Here is an 18085-nt window from a genome sequence, read left to right as displayed (position 1 = left end):
TGGATTTTTGATGTATGTAGTCACTTTTGACTGTCCTTTAGAAGAAGAACAGGATTCACTACAGTACTGTGGGGAGACCCCCCCACACACACTCCAAAAATAAGAAAAGACAAGAGATGGTCAGAAGTGGTTGTCAAAGCAGAGGAGCTAGAGAAGCTAGAGGAAGGGACGGTTGAAATCCCCTCCGGGGTGGAGAACACAGGGTGACTGAGGACACAGATTCTGCACGTAACCAAGCCAACCTTCCCTCAAGCAAGATGAGACAGAAAGCCAGAAGCCTCTGTCCCTTCAGCAGCTGTCACTCCCTGCTGGGTCAGGGGTCAGAAGACAAGGGGTGTGAGCAGCCTCTGTGGAAACATGGAGCCAAGCAGCAGAAAGTGAGCACCCTGGGGAAGCCAATGGCACCAGGAAGCTTCTGGGAGGAAGAGATTGGTGAAAAGCTGCCATCCATAAGCCAGGAAGGAGAGCACATGGAGAGGAGAGATTTCTAGACAGAGTGTGTCACAGGTAGTGTGAAACTGAGTGAGCTCTCGGGCTCAGCCAAATGAAACCTTGACCTTGGGGAGAAGTACATGTGTGATCCTGTAGACAGTGTGAGCTTTTAGTGTGTCTGTGAAGTCTCTAATGGTGGTGCTCCCCAAGGCATCTTACTGTGTTGAAGTTCTGTTTATGTATCTTGGTCTCATATATCTTAAATTGTTGATGTTTTAAAAGCTTGTCCTTAAATACTACACCAATTAAATATTGGACCTCTATTAAGTAAAAAGGGGAAAGGAAGGTTTCTTAGCAACTTTTAATGATCTAACTTTGGAGAGTCACCAAAGCCACATTGTAGGTACTGCCAAAACACTGAAGCCATGCTCTCCCTGGAGACACCTGTGTGCTTAGGTGTGTCTCATCCTTTCTTTGCCTACTGGACCCCCCTCTGTATATTATTATTGTGTTTAAATACATATGTGTTTGCTTCTTAATAAATCCAACTCTACTTCATACTGGGTCATCTTGAAATTCCTTTCCGTGGCAGAGTCAAAAATTGTGCCTTCACCTGAGTCGAGGTTTCTGAAAAGAACTCAACCCACTCTAGGTGGTACAATGTAGCATGTCTGTGGCTCACTCCCAAGTTGCTGACACCTTGAACCAATAAGCAAGAGTATAGAAAACACCAGGTTAGAAAAGAAGACCACACACATGACCACATATTTCCTTCATAAGAAATGCTCATAACTGGGAAAAACGTGCAGAAAAAAGATTAGTGTTTTCCAGGAAAGAAGGGTGGGTGTGGGAAATAGACACTGATAATCAGCAGTCCATTTCTTTTTGTCAGTTACCAAAAGGATCTAGAATTGGATGGTGATGACCGTCGCATACCTCTGTAAGTAAACTAAAAGACACTGAAGGTATGCTTTAAAGGACAAATCAGTTCCTTGAGACCAAAGGTTTCCGATATAAACGTGTCTGTCTTGGGACATAGTTCCTAAGCTAACATCAGCATGGTCAGGTGCAGACATCCCAAAGATGTAAGCAGCACTCTAGTCCAGGAGATCAGTCTTCTGACCTCTGTGGGCACCAGGCATGCAATTGATGCACAGACATGCATGCAGGTAAAACACTCACACACATAAAATACATTATTTTAATTATAAAAATTAGAGAAGCTGAGACACATAAGACACCAAATTTAAGGAAGTCTCTTCAGGGCATGCAAATACAGTGATCCATGTCCAGGAATGGAGGACATGATTTCCTGTACTAATTTGCTTCGGTGTCTATTTCTGTTACTTTGTAAGGAGAAGTCTTCACATGGAGCAGTCTGCAGTTGGAAAAGTCCCTTCTAGAACTTAGAACCAGGATTCTGTATGTGGGCCTATACTAGTGTGGACCTAACAGGACTCCTGGAGCCAACCACTTCACAGCTGAATCCATTCTATGGATGGAGACTTGAGATCAGGAACAACTCTCGTGTGTTCTTGGCATCCTGGGAATCCTTCTCCCTTGGTGACTGACAACCAAAGACTCAAGATCCCACTAGTTTTCCTTTCTCTAGGGCCTAGGTGTTCACTAACCCCTGGCTATCCCCACCCTGCTGAGGACAGAGCAGGAAGAGGTCAGGCCAGTCCCTCTTCCTCTGGCCTGGGGCTCTGAGCATGATGTCAGCCTCCTGCAGTGAATAAAGGGCCTTCCTGAACAGGACAGGCTGCTAAGCTGCACTCCAGGAGCATCAAGCCTTGAACACTGCACTGGGAGGCTGCAAGTTGACAGGTAAAGACTACTGGCTCAGTCCCAGGCTGTGGGACTGGCAGGGTCTAGGATTAGAAGGTCCAGTCTAAGTCCAGGGGAAGGAACCCTGGGACCTCAGTGTTAGTAAAAGTGACAGAAGGCAGGTGGTGTCTGGTGGGCATTCACAGAGGTGACTTCTCTAAAAACCAGAAGGCCATTGGCAGTGAGGCTGGTGTTAGAGTTGGGGTCTTGAAATTTTATTGACCCTTCTCTGTTAGGCATATATGCTGCAGGGGGTCTCAGGGGCCTTCTCCACTGTCCTCTGTCCTGCTTCCTCTCAGGTCCTACCACCTAGTCCATTTGACTATGTCCTCCAGTATCTGTGAATTCATGTCTCTCTTATCCCTGTGCCCTGTAAAGATCAGATGGCTCTACTCCAGTCTGAGCACTCTTCATTCCAGTCATAGAAACGCATGACTCCATATTGACAGAACATGGCCCCAAACCATTCTTTATCCTGAGCATGCTTACAGATGATTAGAATTGGAGTGCCAGTCATCTCCCTTTCATTCAGAGAGCACTCACTGTGGTGAAGACAACAAACTGTAAGAGAAAGAATTACACTCAGAAGTGGTAAAGAGATGAGGCCCTGAGGTGGTCCTGTCCCAGTGAAGGAGGGAAGGGTGAGTAGTGTGGACTCAGTGACAGAGAGGGGGTAGATGACCTTCTAGGTGGAATAAACAGCACTTCAAGGATTCAGAAGCCATTTTAAAGGGACATGAGGATGAGAAATAATGTAGAGGTGGGAGCTGGGTCAGATGAGAAGACCAACCAGAAGGTTAGGCATTTAAATAAAGCTGCCCCAACTTTCCTCAAGAACCCCGTGTGACATAAGAGGAGAAGTCACAGGATCTATGCACACTTCCGGGATTATGTGCCCATCTCTCTGGGGAGAAAAAGTGTGGGTTATGATGATCTGAGACTCCCTAGGCTATTTGATCGGCATTTAAGCACTGTACAAAGTACTCCGGAACACACTTCCAGTGTTCAAAGGTCATATGAGAGTCAGAGCACAGCCATGGGATGTGCAGGGACTCAGATTTGAGGTAAGTCGTTAGGAGCAGTCACTTAGTCTGAGCCAAGCTGTCCATTCATCTGGGAGTGAGGTGTGCTCCACAGAGAAACAGCCTGGTGCCATTGCCTGATCAAGGCCACCTAAGCAGCCACTGCAGGTGGATGCTCCCTGCTCCACAGCAGAGCTGGTGACCCCAGCCTGTCTTTGGGTCTCATTCAGCATCTCCATGTCTGTCCTGTAGCAGCTGCAAATGCAGGGACTCTGTCTAATGCACACCTGGACATCTCAGAGGAGTCTTCACAGGCAGACCCAGAATGCAGCTTTGCTGAAGCCAGGCTAGAGGACCTGGATGCTCATGTCTGTTTTCTTCTTCCCTTCCTCATTCCCTCCTCCTCCTATTTATCCTCCAGGCCACCATCTTCAGAGAGAGGAGCTGGTGTGTATGGAAGGAGACTAGAGACCCCCTCTCTCAGCAGAGTCCTGTGTGCAGTCCTGATGATCTGACCTCTACCTATGCAGATGACACAGACGCTAGTTTGGTCTGCTGCCATGACCACACTTAGATAATAATCCTAAGATTGGAAGGACTGTGACCAAGAATGAATTTTAAAATCCAATTTTAAATACTTTTGAGCTTTGAATGAGAACCAAGAGTAGAGTCCCAGATTCCCCTGCGTAAGGTCAATGAACCTTCAGTGTATGTTGAGTACCATTTCTCCTTTGTCTCCAGACTCTGCATCATGAATACTCTGTCTGAAGCAAATGGCAACTTTGCCATCCACCTTTTAAAGATACTCTGTGAAAGCAACCCTTCAACAAATGTCTGTTATTCTCCCATGAGCATCTCCTCTGCTCTGGCTATGGTCCTCTTGGGGGCGAAGGGAGACACTGCAGTTCAGATGTCTCAGGTAAGCTGTCTGTCACCCCTCACCTGCTTCACTTGCCTAAGGGCTGCTGAGAAGAGAGGGTAGGAATGTGCTCACACTGTTTCATGGGGCAGGGGCTAAAGGGGAAGGGAACTATAGTCTCCTCAAGTATGACTTCTTATAGGGGCAAACCATTTTCTGAGTAAAATTTGGAGGGAACCCTTCAAATTTTGTCCAGACTTCACTTAGCAAATGGTGCTAAATAATCTCATGCTAGGCTTGGTGGAATGGACCTTTAATAGCAGCTGCTAAGGGCACTGAGACAGGAGGATCCCAAGTTCAAGGCTAGCCTGGGAAAGTCAGTTTCACATATAAAGGTCTTTGTGTTGTTATTTTATTCCTTTTTTAATGATAGAGCAAGGGTGTTGGGCTTATAACTTAGAGCTCTTGTCTAGCATGACTGAGGACCTAGGTTCAGTTCCAATACTGTAATGAGAAAAAGAGTTACTGAAATTATTGGAAACATAGGTTGCTGAGATCTGCCTCATTTTTAGAGCAATAGACTTTGTAAGTATTCACTAGCAAGGAAGGTTAATTCCTCATTTTATTTGTTTCGATCCCAAACTGCCTTGCATCAGATTCTCATGTAATTTACTTCCTGAGCCATCTCTTTAGCTTGAAAATTCCTTTTAAAATTAAAATGTTTCATCACTGAGCTCATACAGATTCATTCTTTTCCTTCACAGGCACTTGGTTTAAACAGAGAGAAAGACATTCACCAAGGCTTCCAGGGACTTCTCCATATACTGAATAAGCCCAACAAAAAGTACGCGCTTAGAATGGCCAACAGGCTCTTTGCAGAGAGCACTTGTGAATTCCTCCCAGTAAGTTGTATCAGTAGAATGACATCAATTGTATTCAAATACTTGCTATAGATCACAGGAGGAAGGACCCTAGAGAATGTGAGAAAATTAAGGATCAAGTTCTAGCCAGTGTGATGATACATATCTATAATATCTACATTTAGAAGGCTGAGACATGAGGGTCACAAGTTCGAGGACAGGTTTGGCTATATAGAGAGACTCAACTCCATAACCTTCCCCAAAGACCACAATTATATAATGATATCTTGAAACATTTAAAATCTGGCTCATTATAATTTTTATTTATTCAAGTCTGGTCATTACAACTTACAAAGATTTCATTACATGAAGATGCTTGTTGCTTAAAATGACATTTACGTTTGTCTTAGTTTTGTTTTTTAATGCCACAGTACCAGAAGTTTGGGAAGCTTGCTGACACTATATTTTGCAATGTTACCTCACTGAACATGTTTCTCTCCAGACCTTTAAGGAGTCCTGTCTTCAGTTCTATCAATCAGAGCTGGAGCAGCTGTCCTTTGTCAAAGCAGCAGAGGAGTCCCGGAAACACATAAACACGTGGGTCTCTGAACAGACTGAAGGTCAGGATTTCAAGTTATTTCACTCCCCACATTCTTGTCCTTTCCATCCATCCATCCCTCCTCTTCCCTCTCTCCTTTCTCTTAACTTCCCTTCTCCCCCACTAACTAATCTCACTGTTATTTCAGAGTCAAAGGGATGCAGACCAGCTAGGTCACATTATATAATTTAGACCTCAGTGAATTCATGGAGATTTTACTCAGACACTTAGACTTTATAAACAGAATTGTTTGTGTATTTCTCTAGGAGAGAGGGGCTGATACAAATGTCCTGAGAACTCATGGGCCTGATTTCCAGTCTAACAGTTTACTTTAGAAAACAGGGGTGGTCTGCAGTTGGCAGGCCTGGTGACTCCACCATCTCTGAGATGGAGATGCATGTGTAGAAGTTCCTCATAATCTTGTCCTGGGCTGGATCTTCCTACAGTCTGTGTTGCCTGAGCCCGTACCGCCTTTATTCCGAAGAGAACTCCTGTTTCTGCTTCAACAGTTCCTGCCTCAGATCCCTTACTTGTATTTGGTGAAACTAGACATGATTTCCACTGAAGACACTCAGTCATGGACATGCAGTTACATTAACCTAAAGGAGCCTCCCATTTGGGGTTGAACTTTATTTATTTTTATTTCAGAGTTGGCGTGTTCCAGTATTGGTCTTTGAGATCATTGAAATTATTTTCTAATATTTGAACCCCTCAAATGCCTCTCTACCACTAGGTACATTTTTATTTCTACTAACAGAGATAGTATAGAGTGAGAGCCTTTTCTTAAAGATTCATCAATCATTTGCCAATTCTTGTTGGAGTCTTTACCTCTTGTGCACTCTTGATTTTGTAAGTTAGCAAGGATTCTCTTCTCCATTGAGGAAACTCATTAATACAGAAAAAGGGATGGATTCTATCCTTTCACCTGCATTATCTCTTCCAGGGATGGATTGCACTCCAAAGTATGTAATAACAATATTTCCTCCACAAACTACTTTCTGCTTTGAGTTTCTGAACATGGAATGCTAGATGAGATGCTGTATTAAACAGTCATTTATCAGTCAGTGTTCCCTAGAACAACGCAATGAATGCATATTACAGAGGTGATTTAATAGACAGGCACACACAATACAGTTTAAGTAGTCCAAAAGTGGCCATCTGCATGTGGAGAGGCTGAGAATTTGGTAGCTGCCCAGTCTATGAAGCTGGAGACTTCGGCAATCTCAATCTGGCATGGAAGGTCCGGAGTATTCCAGAAAGCCACTAGTCTTAGCACACATGAAAGTCTTAGCACACGTGCACTTCAGTGTCAGCTGAAAATGGAAGGTACAGTGGTGTGAACAGTGTCGATGCACTCACCAGCAGGGACTGAGGCAGGCAGACCAAACAGTGCTGCTTCCCTCTCAGTACTTATATCAGGGCAGCACAGGAAGCTGTTGCTCCCTTGGGAGAGCGTCCTCTCCATTAGTTACTCTTTCTGGGAATTGTCCTCACAGACCTGCCCAGAGATAGTTCTCTGGGTTGATCCAGACCCTGTCAAGATGGCAACCATCAGTAGCACGTGGGGGAAACTCTGGTGCCCTATGACCCCTTCCACATATCCTGCTTCTTTGTTTTTCATCCTGGAGTAATTTTTTTTTCTGCTTTTCTGAAATCTACTTTTCTTGAGAGACTTGAATGTCTTTCACCATTCTCACCTTGGCCGTGTTCCTCCAGTGTCTATGTCCTTGAGTCAAAAAGGGTGTTGGTATGTTGTTTTGATTTATTTGTTCATATGTTTATGCACATTCAGCAATTGGTCCAGCTGTCATATCAGTTCATTACTCACACGTGTACAGCATGAACCTGAATGAAGTCTCTGCTTTGTCAAAAGGGAAAGTTCCAGAGTTACTGTCGAATGACTCAGTTGATGAAGCGACTAGGCTGGTTCTTGTCAATGCCTTATATTTAAAAGGAAAGTGGCATCAACCATTTGACAAAGATAACACAGAGGAAATGCCCTTTAAAATTAACAAGGTAAGGACCAGTATTCAAAAGTTCATGCCAGCGTGATGAACAGATTTCATGGAAAAATGTAGTCATGAATGTGTAGCTCTGGGGCTCAGTGGTAGAGATCCCATGTCCTGTGTAGGTGCCAGGCTTGATCCTCAGCCCAGAAAGAGAGAGAACAGGAAAGCACAGAAAACCATTTGAAACATTTATTTCGAATGATGGTTAAACTCCATAAAAAATGATAGGAATATAGAGTATTTACTGCCTGTATTATTTTGCATTCTGTTGGTGGCTATGACTGCTTTTGATAATTTCTCATGTGACCATTGCTTCTACATTATTCTAGAAAATTTTCCTATAAGTTCCAGAATGTCAAAATTGAGCTGCTAAAGTAGTATAGTGTCTGGACAGAGCATGAGGCAGGGTAGAAAGGCATATGCAAACATTTATTTGTGGTGTAATTTTTAATGAAAAAGCATTTGAAGTTATTGGACAATTTGTCATAATTAAGCAGTATTTATACATTTCTAATATTGAAATAGGGTGATTAAGATATCAGTCTTAACTGCAGTATAATTTGAATTAAAGTAGATATTAGGATAGCTTGCCCAAAGCATATAAAATACAATTTAATTCACTTTGGAGTTTCATGAATGTTAAACTCCTCATTCTTTTTTTTACTAGCAAAATTTAAAAAATATTATAAATGAATGAGTTCTTTTAATGGGCAATTTGTAATTAGTAAATGAATGAGTTCTTTTATTGGCTCCCTTACTTATAAAGGGTTGACAAGAATTTTTTGCTTTGTATTGGGTCATCAGACTGTAATACATCACAAAGATACATGGAGATCAGTTCAGAGGGAATGACTAACACATCAGAAATAGGATTTTTATCATTTAATATGCTCAACAATTATATTTAAGGAAACAGCATATAAGTAACAGAATAAATTTTCATCAAATGACTGGATTACTGTCATAGTCATGTGAATGGGACTACAAACAGTTATATTCTCTCAGAAAACAACCTGGAAACAGGAGCACACATGCTCACGATGGGTCACAACCTTCTAACCCACCAATGAGCAGAGAGCTCCAGAGCACAAGTACTCACTGGCTTAGAGCAGAGCTCCATCCTGATAGCCCATTAGGGAGAAGGAAAATTTCAGTTAAGTGGCTACAAATTGGGGACCCTCTGAAAAGATCTCCATGTATCTTTGTGATGAAATTACAGTCTGATGACAGACAGAAAATTTTTATCAACCCTTTAAAAGTTGGGGGGCCACCTGGACAGAATCTCATGAATCTTTCTTTGATTTAATGAATTGTTTTGGTTCTGATAGCCCAGAGGTATTTTTTAAAGTACAGAAGTTGAACACATGAGAATATTTTAATTAAAATGATGCATTAAATTTCAAAATTCGCTCTGGCTCCACTTAGTGATGGAATATGACCTGAGAGTTGTAAGATGAAATAAACCCATCCTCCCCATATTGCCTTTGGTCATGGTGTTTCATGACAACTATAGAACCCTATCTACAACAGTCCCATACCTGCTTACAACAAATATTTTTAATGAAAACAGGAAGAGGCTGGCAGACATTGACTAAGTGGTCACTGAAACATGAGTAGTGTTTGCATTGTATTAATTGGTATTAACTGCAGCTCATTTGGAAACCTTCTCAACTCTCTCAATGATATCTTTTATGTTCTGGATTCTTCTGTTCAGAGGGAGGAAAGACCAGTGCAGATGATGTGTCAGGAAGACACTTTTAACCTCGCCTACGTGAAAGAAGTTCAGGCACAGGTGCTGGTGATGCCCTATGAGGGGATGGAGCTGAGCTTGGTGGTCCTGCTCCCAGATGATGGTGTGGACCTCAGCAAGGTGAGGTGGGAAAGTCTGTAGCAGTCACCACTCTAAATGTCTATGAGAAGAAACCAGTGTCCCTGGTGTCCTTTCTCATTAGAGCAGAGCTCAATGTTTTCAACTTGGTACCTGCCATATGAGTGTGTAGTTCTCACACGCTCAGCTTCCAGCTCTGTGTAGTCCCTGTGTTTGAGGATCAAAGCTGTGTCCAAGACTGCCACTGTGGATTGTGAGACCTTGCCATATGACACAACTTCATCACTAGAATGGGAGATATAGACCTGATAGGATGAAGTGAGGACAACCCAAACAAGAAATTTAGCACAGTGGTTGGAAAATAGTCCCCCCTCCATAAACATACCCCCATAGCATGATCTTTGTTAGTATTTTGTTTTAATTTCTGAGAACATAAAATAACAGAAAAAATATTGCACTTTTACCCAAGAAAGAGGAAGAGGAGGGAGGCAGTTGTGGAGGGCAGAGTCAGGCACACCATAATATCACATCTAGGGCTCCCTTGCAGCAGGACACCCCAAAGTGTGTTAGCCATCCTCTGAATGGAGGGCAATGGAATATGCATGACCAAAGGAGTCTTTGTGAGCACAGCAACTCCCCTGGCTCATTCCATCCAGCTCCCTGACTGTGGCATCGTTTCTCTAGTGTGTTAGTTTTTCATCATTGACAAAATGTCTGACATCAACAGTCTATGGGAGGAAGGATTTATGTTGGATCACAGATTCAGGGGACTCATTTCAAGTTACCTTGCCCATCCATGGGTTTGATAGTGATAGGTGCTTGTGGCAGAGACTGCAGACCTCTTAGTAAACAGGAAGCAGAGAAAGGAGAAAGGACAAAGGACCAAGGATGACCAAGGATGGAGGTACACCTCCAGTAACTACTTCCTTTATTAAGGGTTCAGAAGTGAGGCTTTCAGTGTAATTTTATACTTAAGCCACAACAGCTCAGAAAACAGAAAGAATATCCCTAGATAAACATTCATTCTAATGTGGCCCACAATAAGTTCTATGTTTCCAATTTTTCACGTTTTTTAGTAGTAATGATATACTATCTTCAAAGCTAAGTCTAGATTAAGAAAACAAAAGCAAACATAACCTATTCCATAATCTCCTGGACATGAACACCTGTAAGAATTAAAGATGTCTCAGAAATGATGCAAAGGACAGCCAGGTCTTCCCAGCCCTGGGCTGCTTGGCTTCCATGCCTATCAGGGAAGCCTCATACAAGCTCGCAGGACAGTGAGACCCTCACACTGTCTGGCCCTGTGAATAGACAGTGCCCCCTTCAGGATGATGGATGGAACTGAGAGCAGGTTGTACCCAGGAGCCTCTCCCTAAGACCTCACCTTTGAATCTGAAAGTCTCTAATTCTGCTTTGCCAGGTGGAAAACAATCTCACTTTTGAGAAGTTAATGTCCTGGACCAAACCAGACTTTATGAGGAGCACTGATGTTGAGGTTTTCCTTCCAAAATTTAAACTGCAAGAGGATTATGACATGAAGTCTGTGTTTCAGCGCTTGGGAATGGTAGATGTCTTCCAAGGGGGCAAGGCTGATTTATCAGGAATGTCTCTGGAGAGAGACCTATATCTGTCCAAGTTTGTTCACAAGAGTGTTGTGGAGGTCAATGAAGAAGGCACCGAGGCTGCAGCAGCCTCAGCTGGCATAGATGTACCTTTCTGCTTAAGTGAAGTCCCAACATTCTGTGCAGACCACCCCTTCCTTTTCTTCATCAGGCACAACAAAACCAACACCCTCCTGTTCTGTGGCAGGTTCTCTTCTCCATAAAGACACATTTACTATGTGGGAAACAGTTCTCTATTCAGCATCTTCACAGCTCTTACAACCCTGTGAGGATGGACATATAGGTTGAACCCATGTTCCAAGATGAGGGCACTTTCCTCCTGGCAGCCTGATCTTAGGATGCCCACATTCATCTCTCCTATCCCGACATTCATCAGTGCCCTTTGCCAGGTCACAGGATCACAGAGTGGTTGGGTCTCCTGTTGTGTAAACAACAAAGGAGGCAAACAATTCCCTCAAGAGAGCCTACAAAGTTCTCTAGGGTGACCCTAAATAAATGCCCCCTCACTGCACAGACAAGCATGCCAGCTCTACACGTTGTCCTTTCCTGGCTCCTCAACTCTCCCCATCACTTGCCTTAACCTGTTTGCTTCATAGTAAACGCTTCTGTGGATGATGACAGCTACTGCAGTTGACTAGTGATTGGTCCTTAATGCACATTTTAACTTTATCTTCTTTGCTGTCCACCACTCACCAGGAATGTGCCCACCACTGTGTTAGGCTTGGGGACAGGTTCTGACAATGTGGTCCTCTAACAGCTGGCCTTTACTACTCTTTCAAGTCATCTAGCTGTCATGACAGCTGTCTTGGACTATCACACGTTATCCTTGTAGAAGTCAAACTTCTGTAGACTATTGTGTTTGTCCACCACCAACTGTAATAGTTAAATTCTATGAAGTCCTTAAAGATTATTTCACAATAAATTTATTTTTCTGACCAACCATGTGTGCTCTTTGAACTTTAATTGGACCACGTAGAGAAGTTGCTTTATCTGTTAACATTCTGCATCTTGGATAATCCCCCAACTATAATCCATGGTCACCAGGGGCCAGAGTTATGTCTTTCTATGCCATATAGTCCAGGCTGTGCTACTTACAGGCAGTTAGAAGTGATTTCACTATGTAAGAGTGCCATAATGGGGCTGGACAGATGGCTCAGATGTTAAGTCAGCTTGCTGTTTTTGCAGAGGACCCAGGTTTACTTCCCAGAACCCACATGACTGCTAACAACTTCCTGCAACCCCAGTTTCATCTTCATGGGCTCCTATACACACAAGATGCACATATCCCCACTCAGACTCACTCCCATACACATAAATTTAAAGTAAAGACATTTTTAAAGAAGAGTACTCTAAGTTTTCTTAACACTTGGATAATACCTATTATTGCCCTTTAAGGACTTTTTATTGCAATTATTCCTGTAACAAAAATCAACAATATATGGATAAGAACTTCAGTGCCTGTCAGGGGCGTGCTGTCTTCATCTTTAATCCCCTTTCAGACACATTGCATAACCATCAGGCACTGATTCTCCATTCTTTCCCCACTTTGTAACCACCAATCTTCTCTGTTTCTGAAGATTTACTTAGTCTGTATATGTTTTGTAGATTTTCACTCTGCTTTCTTGTAATGCCCTTTCATTCATACAAACTGAGTATTGTCAATGAAGTTCCACAAGTTTAATATTATGTTTATCATTCAGTCTATCCTTGCCGCAGCTAAGAAACCCACTGCCATGCTCAAGGTCAAAAAGAACTGCCCCTATGTTTTCCTCCAAGGCTTTCACAGCTTGTGGCTTTAATATTATTTCACTGATCAAGTTTGAATTATATTTTATGTATGGCATGAGGTAGGAGCCTAATGTGATTCTTTTATATATAAACATCCAGTTTTTCCAGTCTGTGTTCGTTGCTTTTGAATTGAATACAGTGTTGACGACCAATGAAAAGGACAAGCAATGCTTCAACTAGTGGGGTAGTGTAGAAGTAACTCATTTACATATACTGAACAACATCATAAGACTGAGGAAATATCAGAAATCAATGCTAAATGATGAAAGACAGATAAAAACTTCTGTAAGTCAGGGATCTCAGAGATGGCTCAGTGGGTGAAGATTTTTCCTGCCATGACTGACAACTGCAGTTTGATTCTCAGAATGCACCTGGTGGAAGAGGAGAACTGAGTCCAACAAGTAGTCCTCTGACCTCTCTGTGAGCACCACAGTTGGCACACACACAAATACACAGTTCAATAAATAAATAACCATATAAATCAGATAAAATAAGTCAATAAGTTAATAATCAGGAAAATACACATAAAATACCATCAATTTGCTGTCAGGAAGAAATTTTATCAGGGAAGCCAGGGAGTAGTATAACAGGGGCCATGGGATTACAAAATTGATAATGCTAAACCAGGACATACTCTGGTAATATCTTTAGTCAGCTGTGTGTCCAGGATTTTCTAAGGTTCACTCTAGCACATATCTTAGTGATGTCACCCACTAGTCCATGAAAGGACAGTGACTTGGATGCTGTCTGTAGACACATTTGTAGCAGTAAAGAAATGGACCCAGGTGTCTTAACAGTAGTTAAGAAAGTATGCTGCACACTGAATACTGAACAGGAGTTAGAAAGTTGTGCTGTCTCTTTTTATGACAACTTGAGAAGATGCTGAACCACACTAGCTGGCTTCCTCTTCAATGTAGAGTTTCATATACAAGATTGTTTTGAAAAACCTGAGGAAAATCACAAGCCACCCCTAACACCTGCTGCCACCTTCTTCCCAAAAAGGGCCCACATCATCTCTTCTCTTCAGGTCACACTCTCTCTCCTGGGTCCTCCAAGACTTGCTGATCCATTCCAGGGCCAGCTGAATGGAAACTCCACCCCCTTTCAATTGAACAACAGACCAGAGACATAAACAGAAATCCAGCAACATTTCCCCCTTTTTGGCTAATAAAAAGGGAAAGGTTCTAACTCTAACGTAGTAAAACTATATACAATAAGAATTTTTTTTTTGTTTTTTTTCAAGACAAGGTTTCCCTGTGTAGTTTGGTGCCTGTCCTGGACCTCGCTCTGTACACCAGGCTAGCCTTGAACTCACAGAGATCTGACTGGCTCTGTCTCCCGAGTGCTGGGATTAAAGTTACAATAAGAATTATTATCAAATATTGTCCAAATAGAAAGGAAAGTTAATAATCTTAATAAAAAAGAAACTGCATACAACAAGAACAATTATCAAATAAGAAATACATTTTCAATATTCAGTCTATAGGTACTTGGCAAATTTAGAGAGATTATTCTGTTAGGTCTACTCTCCTGAAGAGTGCAAAGTTTTGTATGTAAAATACCTGTTTACAATGACTCAGGGGAACTACAACTGTCTAGTCTTCACCCTATCAAGGGCCTGAGAAGGATATAATATTATCTGAGTGAACAGAAAGAGCATTGCAAGTGACTTCCAAAATTAAGCAAAATGACAGTAACAGTTGGCTGCCTGGACAGTCACCCAATGTTCCTCTGTAATGTTGGGGAATCCATCTTCAGCCCACAGGCCTAGAACATCTGATGGACTTTTTGTGAAGCAGGAAATATTGAAGGACTGTCATACCCTACCCTGTCTTGGCAAAGTTTGGCAGTCACTTTTCTTTGTGTCCTGCTAGTCCAGATTATACAGCATACTGTCAGCAGTCAAGGCAAGGTCAGTATTTTGCCCAAATGGCTAGCTTTTGACACAAAGAAAGCAAACTCCATCATCCTTCTTGAAGTAATTGGTGCTGCCAGGAGCAGATGTGTCTCATATTAAGAAAAGCCTAAGTTATTAAAACATTTTAAATGCCATATTCTGTGGGTCTTTAAAGTGCTTGAAGCACTCTGAAACACACTTCCAGTGTTCAAAGGTCATATGACAGTCAGAGCACAGCCATGGGATGTGCAGGGACTCAGATTTGGGTTAAGTTGTTAGGAGCAGTCACTTAGTCTGGGCCAAGCTGTCCATTCATCTGGGAGTGAGGTATGCTCCACAGAGAAACAGCCTGGCGCCATTGCCTGATCAAGGCCTCCTGAGCAGCCACTGCAGGTGGATGCTCCCTGCTCCACAGCAGAGCTGGTGACACCAGCCTGTCTTTGGGTCTCATTCAGCATCTCCATGTCTGTCCTGTAGCAGCTGCAAATGCAGGAACTAATGCACACCTGGACATCTCAGAGGAGTCTTCACAGGCAGACCCAGAATGCAGCTTTGCTGAAGCCAGGCTAGAGGACCTGGATGCTCATGTCTGTTTTCTTCTTCCCTTCCTCTTTTTGTCCTCCTCCTATTTATCCTCCAGGCCACCATCTTCAGAGAGAGGAGCTGGTGTGTATGGAAGGAGACTAGAGACCCCCTCTCTCAGCAGAGTCCTGTGTGCAGTCCTGATGATCTGACCTCTACCTATGCAGATGACACAGACGCTAGTTTGGTCTGCTGCCATGACCACACTTAGATAATAACCCTAAGATTGGAAGGACTGTGACCAAGAATGAATTTTAAAACCCAATTTTAGGTACTTAGGAGCTTTGAATGAGAACCAAGAGTCCCACATTCCCCTGAGTGAGATCAATGAACCTTCAGTGCTGTGTTGAGTACCATTTCTCCTTTGTCTCCAGACTCTGCATCATGAATACTCTGTCTGAAGCAAATGGCAACTTTGCCATCCACCTTTTAAAGATGCTCTGTGAAAACAACACTTAGGAAAATTATGTTATTCTCCCATGAGCATCTCCTCTGCTCTGGCTATGGTCCTCTTGGGGGCGAAGGGAGACACTGCAGTCCAGATGTCTTAGGTAGGCTGTCTGTCACCCCTCACCTGCTTCACTTGCCTAAGGGCTGCTGAGAAGGGAGGGTAGGAATGTGCTCACACTGTTTCATGGGGCAGGGGCTAAAGAGGAGCTAAGACAGAGTCTCCTCCAATAAGACTTATTTATTTGTTTATTTATTTATAATTTATATACATTGATGTTTTGCTTGCATGTATGTCTGTATGAGGGTGTCAGATACCATGGAACAAGAGGTACAGACAATTGTGAGCTATCTCTCCTGCCTCCCCAGTAAGACTCCTTTAAAGGTAATACATTTTCTCGAGTAACAATTTGGAGGAAACTCTCAAAATTTTGTCCAAACTTCACATACATAATGGAGCAAACCAAATTTCATGCCAGGCCTGGTGGCACAGGCCTGTAATTCCAGCTACTATGGAGACTGAAACAGGAGGATGCCAAGTCCTAGGCTAGCCTGGACAACTTAGTTTCAAATGGAAAAAATAGTAATGGAGGGAGTGGGCTGTGATTATAACTCAGTGGTAGAGCTCTTGGCTCATATGCTTGAGACCCTAGGTTCAATCCAAATAGTGCAATGTGAAAAAAAAAAGTGGTTGAAATTATTTGAAACACAGGTTGCTGAGATCTATTTTATTTTTAGAGGAAGAGACTTTGTAATTATTCATTGGCAAGCGTGGTAGTTGGAATGTAATTGGCCCCCATGAGCTCATAGGGAGTGGCACTATTGGTAGGTATGGTCACGTTGAAGGAAGTGTGTCACTGTGCGGGCAGGCCTTGAGATCTCTTTTGCTGAAGTTTTGCTCAGTATCGCAGTCCATTTCCTGTTGCTTGCAAGATGTGGAACTCTCAGCTATTTCTCCAGCACCCTATCTGCCTGCATGCTGCCATGGCCCATCATGATGATAATGGACTGAACCTCTGAACTGTAAGTGAGCCACCCAAATTAAATATTTTCATTTACAAGGTTTGCCTCAGTCATCGTGTCTCCTCACAGCACTAGAAAACCTAACTAACACAGCAAGGAAGGTTAACTCATATTTTTAATTGTTTTAGTACCAACCTACCTTGCATCAGAGCCTCCCATGCTTCACTGCTGAGCCATCTCCTCAGCTTGAAAGTTATATTTACAACCACAAGGTCTCATCACTGAGCTCATAGTGATTCATTCTTTTCCTTCACAGGCACTTGGTTTAAACACAGAGAAAGATTTCCATCAAGGCTTCCAGGGGCTTCTCCATATCCTGAACAAGCCCGACAAATAGTACTTGCTTAGAACGGCCAATAGGCTCTTTGCAGAGAACACTTATGAATTCCTCCCAGTAAGTTGTATCAGTAGAATGATAACAATTCTATTCAAATACTTGTTGATATGGATCACAGGAGAAGAACCCTAGAGAACTTGAGAAAATTAAGGAACAAGTTCTGGTCACTGTGATGGTACACATCTATAATATCTGCATTTAGACGTCTGAAACAGGAGGGTAATTAATACTTGGCCAGCCTAGGCTATTCTTCAATGATATCTTGAAATAATTTCAAAATTGACTACTGTTATGTTTTATTTATTCATGTCTGGTTTATTCACTTGCAAAGATCTAGCATATGTAAATGTTTCTTGTTTAATGTAATGTCTCCACTTACTTTAGCTTTTCTTTTCATGTCCTAGTATTCAGAAGGTTGGAACATTTACTGACACTATATTTTGCAATGTTATCCCCTGATTATTTTTCTCTCCAGACCTTTAAGGAATCCTGTCTTCAGTTCTATCACTCAGAGATAGAGCAGCTGTCCTTTGTCAAAGCTCCAGAGGAATCCCGGAAACACATAAACACGTGTGTCTCCAAACAGACTAAAGGTCAGAATTTCAAGTTACTTCACACCCCACATTCTTGTCCTTTTTCATCCACCTCTCTCACTTCTTTCTCTTAACTTCTCGTCTCCCCCATGAACTAATCTTACTGTTATTTCAGAGAGCCAAAGTGATGCAGACCAGCTAGTCCATGTGGTGTAATTATGACCTCAGTGAATTCATGGAGGTTCTACTCAGACACTTAGATTTAAAACACAGAGTTGTTTGTATATTTCTCTAGGGCAGAAGAGCTGATACAAATTTCCTGAGAACTCCTGGGCCTGATTTCCCATCTAACTGTTTGAGTTAGAAGACACAGGTGATCTGCAGTATTGGCAGGTCAGGCGACTCCACCATCTTTGAG

General features: G+C 42.6%; 1 protein-coding gene and 1 pseudogene across 1 annotated transcript; both read left to right on the top strand.

The window, feature by feature from the left end:
* Positions 1 to 4029: 4029 nt before the first annotated feature.
* LOC131911240 (serpin B9-like) lies at positions 4030 to 11278 on the top strand. Its single transcript, XM_059263219.1, has 6 exons — positions 4030 to 4200; positions 4905 to 5042; positions 5503 to 5620; positions 7472 to 7614; positions 9322 to 9477; positions 10859 to 11278. Exons 1-6 carry the CDS (start codon positions 4033 to 4035, stop codon positions 11261 to 11263), a joined length of 1128 nt encoding a protein of 375 aa, XP_059119202.1. The 5' UTR covers positions 4030 to 4032; the 3' UTR covers positions 11264 to 11278.
* A 4528-nt stretch (positions 11279 to 15806) lies between these two features.
* Positions 15807 to 17869, top strand: LOC131910789 (serpin B9-like; annotated as a pseudogene).
* Positions 17870 to 18085: the final 216 nt, after the last annotated feature.

The sequence above is a fragment of the Peromyscus eremicus genome, chromosome 5, assembly GCF_949786415.1.
Source record: "Peromyscus eremicus chromosome 5, PerEre_H2_v1, whole genome shotgun sequence".
Taxonomy (NCBI): domain Eukaryota; kingdom Metazoa; phylum Chordata; class Mammalia; order Rodentia; family Cricetidae; genus Peromyscus; species Peromyscus eremicus.
Note: the sequence above shows the minus strand (reverse complement) of the source record. Positions and strands in the feature narration are given on the sequence as shown.

Coding starts and splice junctions, on each gene's coding strand:
- LOC131911240 (XM_059263219.1), top strand. CDS start 4,033: ATGAATACTCTGTCTGAAGCAAATGGCAACTTTGCCATCCACCTTTTA. Junction 5,621..7,471: donor GGTCTCTGAACAGACTGAAG/GTCAGGATTTCA, acceptor CTTTGTCAAAAG/GGAAAGTTCCAGAGTTACTG. Junction 9,478..10,858: donor ATGGTGTGGACCTCAGCAAG/GTGAGGTGGGAA, acceptor CTGCTTTGCCAG/GTGGAAAACAATCTCACTTT.